The following is a 7393-nucleotide window of genomic DNA, read 5'->3' as shown; positions in this document are numbered from 1 at the left end:
TCCTATTGGTTGATGTCACACGCTCTACCAATAGGAGAGCGCAAAACGCCATTAATCCAACCCAGGTTGGTGCAAACCCGGTCGGGCCGAAAACGCTACTAGATTAATCAGAGAGGCGCAACCGGCTTTAAGTCAGTATGACAATGGTGCTAAGGAGAGTACTAAACATGGCCGACGTGCTATGAAACTGCCTTTAAACTATGTCAAACAAGATAAGACGTGTAGGATAATGTGAGATAGAATGTATAGGATAAAATGAAATAGAAATATGTCACTAGTACTATAAATGGCTGCCAAGTCACGCAATTGGTCAGTTTGCAACAGCGAATCAGAATGCATAACACCGGTTGCGCCTCTCTGATAAATCTAGGACTCTACCTTTAATGTAGTCTATTGGCTCGAAAGACATAAAGAATGGACTGCGCGATCCGTATCTAAGTAGTGTATCAAACGTGGTCGACAATAATGAGAAAGAGGTCTCATTCTTTCTCCCATTATACCATTGAATGGAAAGAGATAGAAATGGCCGCTTGCCACGGTCCCTCTCTCTCATCCCCTATCGACCATTTTGATACACGGATCGCGCAGTCCATTTTCTATATCTTTGATTGGCTCCCACTAACACTACGCGGGAACACTCGCTGCGCGGCAAAATGCGACGTGGTAACCAATAAGCTTACGGCTCCTACATGTTCATTGGTTTCGGCGTCCAGGGTATAGAAGCCATAACACCAACTCAAAAGATGGCGCGATATGTATTGCACATGCATTTCGCGCGAATGTAGCTCATGCCTCCACCATGCATCAAGGTTTCGTGATTCACGGATTCTGTAAGTGCGAGCGAGTGCGAGGGTGGTTGTGCAGTGCACGTAGCACGGCCTGGCACGTAATTCTGTGGATTTCTGAACTGTTATTATGTCCTCAGGTATGTTTTTGATCGTCATAACGATGAATATCGATGGACAATTAGTTTCTTTACCGCTAAAATGATCTTGGAATATCGTCCGCGCCGTCATCACGCCCCACACGTTTGCACCTAACCAAACTTTGCGCGACGTGGTCACCATGCTTTCGATATTGCACGAGCTGCTAAGCGCATTTCGACATGGAGTGCGACAATACGATACGTTCCTCTAATAATACGCTCGCGTATGTTTAGCAGGCAAAAAGAACAAGAAGAAGAAGGGGGTAACAGTAGATTTGTGGTCATTCCTTGCCGACGGAAATGGGCCGACTCCTAATATACCCCTGAAATCGTCTAATTGGGCTGATGATGTGGAGGACGATCATGGTAAGTCGTTGGAATTGTCACAGTTCGAAATTGATAAACAATTGTTAGTTTTATGAAAAAATATTAGATTCTTGTTCTATAATTATTAAATGCATTTATGTTTATACAGCAGAATATATGTGAATGTTATTTTTGTATATACCATGAATATATAAAAAATTATTTTATTACGTTATTGTAAGAGGAATGGAACATAGTAATGCTGTAATTTCCTGTCATACAACATTTATTTTAATATATGTGATAAAAACTTATATCTTTGGTTTTTTATGATAAATTTTTCATATTGATTATTTTACAGAAGGATTTTCATCAAGGAGTAGCAAAGATCCAGTTATATTGCCGACTGCTCCAAGGGCTGCACGAGGACCAGGGATTGATGAAGAGAATATCCCTACAAATCCTCCTTATGTAGCTTACATAAGCAATCTGCCATATGATGTAGATGAAACTGATCTGGCAGATTTTTTTGCAGATATGAAGGTTCGTTATTTTTGCAAGTACCTTTATTACCTATCCATATTTAGTACATTTTTAGTCATACATATCAAATTTCAAAGAATTTAGATGTATTACAACAATATTACAATCTTAATTTTATTGTGTTTATTTACATTTATTTACATATATATACATATATATACACGCGCGTGCACGCGCGCGCGCGCACACACACACACACACACACACACACACACACACACACACACACACACAAAGGTATATACATAAGCTGCATCAAACAAAAATCCTAATGTCAAAATGTCGAGGCTGTAATAGTTTTCTTATAATTTTTTAATTATAAGCATTTAAAGTCAACAAATCATATCTCCTAAAGTTCGCATGTTCAGATATATGTAAATGCTAATGCAAAATTGTCAACCATACTTAACCCATTAAGGACTGTTGGTCGATTTTTCAACATTTTATTTAAAAAATTTATTTTTTTATTTACATTTTTTTTATAATGCTTTGATAGCAAAATTGAACCCCCCCCTCCCCCGCTCTGCCTAAGCCAATTCCAGGGTGAAAAAGGTTTAGCAAGTAGGTTCTTTAAGGGCATAGTAGCTTGCCATTAAAAGGATTTTAAATTTTGAGAAAAAAATTGATCCTTAATGGATTAAACTTTAATGTGTTAACTTTAGACGATATGATTCATTAACTTTAAATGCTTATAATTAAAAAATTATTATTGTATTACAATGACCTCGGGAAACTATCTTTAAACGTTGTTGCGATCTTTATTGGACATCTTGTATATATGTTTATATATAATGCTGTATGTAATGCTGCATCTTATCACTTTAGTATAAACGAAGATTTCCACACAGTTAGATATCCGAAACAAAATTTTATTTATATTGTAAGGTCTCTCAATAAATATTTTTCATGTTATATAATTGATGTTATATATTTTGGCTTGTTTTGAAGCTTATAAGTATCAATTTTCTTTAATGGAGTAATAATGTGAGTTATTTAAATAACGTGGGATAACAGGACTGAGAGAATTGAGCCTCGGACCTTATTCTTGAGAAAATATTATATACGAAAATACTAGGAAAAACTATTTTATACATAACGTATACTATAGTATTTTTGTATACGATATTTTTCGAGAATACGGCTTCGGGTCTTCTGTTTGACAAACGTTCTATGATTGAGCTATTCGGCGTTCCCCAAGTACGTTTAATTAGTCTGAAATTCTTGCTATGTTCTTAATTATATACAATTTTGATAACCAAACATAAAAATTAATTTTCTTTCATTTTTTGCAAATCGGTTGTAATTTGTAAATTACGCGTTTTCTTCTATACACAGATTTCAAACATGCGTTTGCCAAAAGACGCAAATAAAATTAAAGGCTACGGTTACGTCGAATTCGAGGATCGTCAGAGTCTAATTGATGCTCTTTCTATGACAAATACGGTAAGCAAATAATATTTAACAATATTTATTGACATTAGAATTATTGAAAATAATATATTTTTCCATGTAGACGATTAAGACAAGACGGGTAAGAATTGAAGTCTCGAATAGTAGTAATGATGATCGTCGAAGCGGTAGGATGGGTAGAGACAGCCGTAGGGACAATTATGATGATCCCGAACGTACATCCGGCGATTGGAGAAGTGGACCGCGTGAAGATTTGTTGGATGGAGATTCCTATCGTAGTCGGTACGATAGAGACCGATTTGACAACAGAGATCGGCGAGATGACAGAGAAAGTATGTAGATTTTATCTGTTTCTTGGAGAGAAATAAAAGGTTCGATAGAGAGAAATTCTCGAAGAATTATGTTACAATAAAGTAACATTTTTGTATTGAATAGGACACGATTATGATAATAAGCCAGGTGCATGGCGTGAGAGGGACAGCAACGATAAAGGATCCTCGTTTAAAGATAGGGGTGGTGGCTTCAGAGACGATAGCAGGGATAGAGACAGAGACAGGGATTGGAATCGCTTTGGTGATAGAGGGAGAAGCAAAGACAGAGACGGGGACAGAAGCAGCAGTTTTGGACCACGTCGTAATTATGGCGATTCCGATTGGGATCGCGATCGTCGACAAGATCGAGACGCGAAACGTACGTGTACATTCGTTCGATAAAATATACGATAGATGTCTAATCCATTTACCGACATTTTTATTTAATTATTTAGCCGAGCCACGACAAAGACCGAAACTGAATCTACAACCTCGCACGAAACCTGTCGAGCCTCTCGTAGTTGCGGAAGATTCCGCAGCTAAAGACAGTACAACGGAATCGAAACCAACAGCGAATACAGAATCAACTCCACGAGCACCAGCTGCTGCATCCGTGCCAGCGGCCAATATTTTCGGTGCTGCGAAACCTGTAGATACCACTGCCCGTGAACGAGAAATAGAGGAGCGTCTCGCCAAATCTTACGCGGAATCACGATCCCGGGAAGAAACGTACGTATGATACAAAGAATGTCTTGAAACTATTAGATTATACTGTGTTACAAGCTTTCTATTTCTCAACATCTGAATGATTCTTATGTATTTTTGAAATATTTCTCCGAAAAATTAAGTTTCTACAGATTTTAAAAAAATTTTGATATTATGTTTAAAATAATTTTATCTGTATATGGTTAAAATTTCAAAGATCCTAGCGATGCCGAAATTGAAATATTTACCTTCAAAGTTTCAGCTTTTAACACGTAAACTTCTATACCAAGTCTTGCTGAAGTAACGTTTTAATACTTTGTGACGAAAATCTTCAACAGATTTAAAAAAAAAATAAATATGTAATGTAGAAATATTATAGGAACCTTATAAAAAAAATTGGGAGGCTTAACGATGCTATTTTTGAATTAGAGTAGTGTAAATTTGATGAAATTTTCCTTCTTGCACGCCGAACGACGAGATAGAAATATGTTGTTGCCACATTTCAACTGCCTTCAGTGCGGACTAGTGCGCACAGAAATACGACACATTTATGCAAGTGTGTATGCTCGCTTCAGAGTTTCTCTCTTCAGAGAGCGCACGCGGAGAGGCATATTCGTAGGTTGTACGAGATTAATTTTCTAGCGTGATTGTAGCCGGAATACCTTAATAATTAAAAAAGAATATACGGTTATATAAAAAATTCCATCACTCACAGATTTCGAGAAATTAAGGATTTATTTTTGAAAACTATAAATTTTAACAATTGACAACTTTTTTTCTTTCAATTAATAAAAATAGTTCTATTTTTGATCAAAGCGAAACTTAGTGTTAATAAATACTATATGTTAAAAATATTTAAATTGCTTTTAGTTGTACATATATTATAAATTTAATTTTTGCTACATAAGAAATTCAAAGCAGAGATTTTAAAAATTGAAGGATGATGAAATTTTTTAAAAAGTTGTTTTTTTTTCAGTATAGAAGGCCTTACAAGAAATACCTATTATTTGTTAAAGAACAAAAAGTTGATCCTTTGTTATGCTATATTATTAGCGCGAACTGTATCATTTCATTATTTATTGTTGAATTTTATCAAATTAAATTGTATCACTTTATATAAAAAATATTACATTGTATTTTTTCGTTAAATTCGTAAGAATGTAAAATATGTTTCTACTAAAAATTTTGATGTTTTCCTCCAGAGATATTAAAGAACGTAAAGACGGCACTTGGGGCCGACGTAATGGGGTAAGTATTTTATATAACTCATATTGAATATAAGAAATGCATTTATAATTGTAAAATGACATAAATTGAATAATTTTCATTTGTAGGAAGGACGTGACGACAAAGACAAAGAAAGGGGTCGGCCGGCTTGGCGATCAGAAGAAGACAGAGGTGCTCGGCTTGAGAGATCCACGCCACGTTCTCAACCAACTCCTACTCGTGCTGGTAAATTTGTTTCGTTTTTAAACAATTTTACAAAATTTCTCTATTTGGCATAAAGACAATAAAAATATGATGTATATTTTTTAAGTAGAGGAACAAAGTGGATCCAAAACATCGCCAGCGTCTCGTTCTGGATTATCGACATCCAAAGGATCTCAGAAATCTGTTGAGAAGGATACTCGTGCGGCAGAAAGGTATTTATAGAAAAAAATACAGAGAGAGATATTTTGTTTTACAGAGTGGCATAGGTATACAAGATTTGCACTTATATTTTACTTATTACTTGCAGGGATCGCAAAGACAAAGAGAAAGATGAAATCAGTAGAATGCCGAAGGCTAAAGATGAACAAGCTCCAGTGAGTAAAACTGAATAATGTGAAACTATATTGATTAATAGATATATATACTAATAAATATTACAATTTTCTTTTTTTTTTTAAGAATTTTGTAGCTTCCAATAAATATTCCATGCTACCTGATGATGTGGATCCCGACAATATTGATGAATAGTCTCAAATGATAACAATTTGCATCACACACCTAAATTGTGCCACATGCAATACATAATTATGCATATTATTAATATTTGTTTTACTTCTACTATTGCATGGATTTGTCGTAAACCAGGCGTTGTGCTATTGGTATTACTTTATTGGAATTATTGTTGATTTGTATTTAATCTCTATTTTAATATTCTCCATAATATAACTCCTATATTTCTATATCAACTTATATATATTTACTTTACATTTTGGTACGAAAAATTTTGGCGTTGTTAAATATCGCAATGTCGTAAATTTCTCGTGATCACCGAATGAACAATTATATCAAACTTTTTGTATAATTCCAAGAATAATTACACTGTATATGAAGTGTAGCAATTGGAACTTTATATATCATACTTAATCCACTGTACAGTAATTGTACGATATGTGACCCATTTACATGTAATATAACAATGCCAATATAGAAGGAAATTAAAATAATAAGTATATGAGAATACAAATATTACTTCAATTCTTATTTGTCCTCACATAAATCCCTTATATTTTTACAAGTATTTTTTTATTATTTGTTGATTTCAAATTATTTTCAATGTGTATAAATATTTATATAAATAAATATAATAATTTATATGTATTTTATATGTATAATATAACAATATAATAAAATATAATAATATAATTTATAAGTATAATTTATTTATACTTATATATAAATAAATAAATTTTTATTTATATCTAAATAAATATAATATTTATATTTAAATAAATATGCATTTATTTTATAAAAATGTATAAAATCAGATATTTTAAAGGTATTAATAAATAAATTTCTTTACATTTTATACGTCTCGAAATAATACATGCAAGAAGAATTGTCCCACACAGCACATTGCTTTATCCTAGGAATGTCTAATGGACGTCATTTTGGAATATCGTGATAATCTTGGGATTGCCTAGCACTCTACGTATAGAGTCAAGGGGCTCCGCACAATTAGTCCTAGATTTATCAGAGAGGCACAACCGGTGTTATGCATTGTGATTCGCTGTTGCAATCTGACCAATTGCGTGACTAGGCAGCCATTTATAGTACTAGTGATATATTTCTATTTCATTTTTTCCTAAACATTCTATCTCACATTATCCTACACATCTTATCTTGTTTGACATAATTTAAAGGCAGTTTCACAGCATGTCGGCCATGTTTAGTACTCTCCTTAGCACCTTTGTCAAGCCTATTG

General features: G+C 33.9%; 1 protein-coding gene across 4 annotated transcripts; it reads left to right on the top strand.

Moving 5' to 3' along the window:
- Positions 1-802: 802 nt before the first annotated feature.
- On the top strand, positions 803-6648 carry eIF4B (eukaryotic translation initiation factor 4B). Of its 4 annotated transcripts, none has more exons than XM_018511196.1 (12): positions 803-925; positions 1163-1291; positions 1593-1774; positions 3110-3217; positions 3288-3516; positions 3620-3874; positions 3951-4224; positions 5403-5448; positions 5535-5652; positions 5738-5843; positions 5939-6005; positions 6091-6648. In XM_018511196.1, the coding sequence occupies exons 1-12, from the start codon at positions 916-918 to the stop codon at positions 6157-6159; spliced, it is 1593 nt and encodes a 530-aa protein (XP_018366698.1). In that variant the 5' UTR covers positions 803-915; the 3' UTR covers positions 6160-6648. The 4 variants fall into 4 exon arrangements, with proteins under 4 accessions (XP_018366698.1, XP_018366699.1, XP_018366696.1 ...); XM_018511197.1 differs by having other exon boundaries at positions 1160-1291; positions 1596-1774; XM_018511194.1 differs by having other exon boundaries at positions 1160-1291; positions 5741-5843.
- The last annotated feature ends 745 nt before the right edge of the window (positions 6649-7393 follow it).

This window comes from Trachymyrmex cornetzi, unplaced genomic scaffold, assembly GCF_001594075.2.
Source record: "Trachymyrmex cornetzi isolate Tcor2-1 unplaced genomic scaffold, Tcor1.1 scaffold363, whole genome shotgun sequence".
Classification (NCBI taxonomy): domain Eukaryota; kingdom Metazoa; phylum Arthropoda; class Insecta; order Hymenoptera; family Formicidae; genus Trachymyrmex; species Trachymyrmex cornetzi.
The sequence above is the reverse complement of the archived record's forward strand: the minus strand, read 5'-3'. Positions and strand labels throughout refer to the sequence as shown.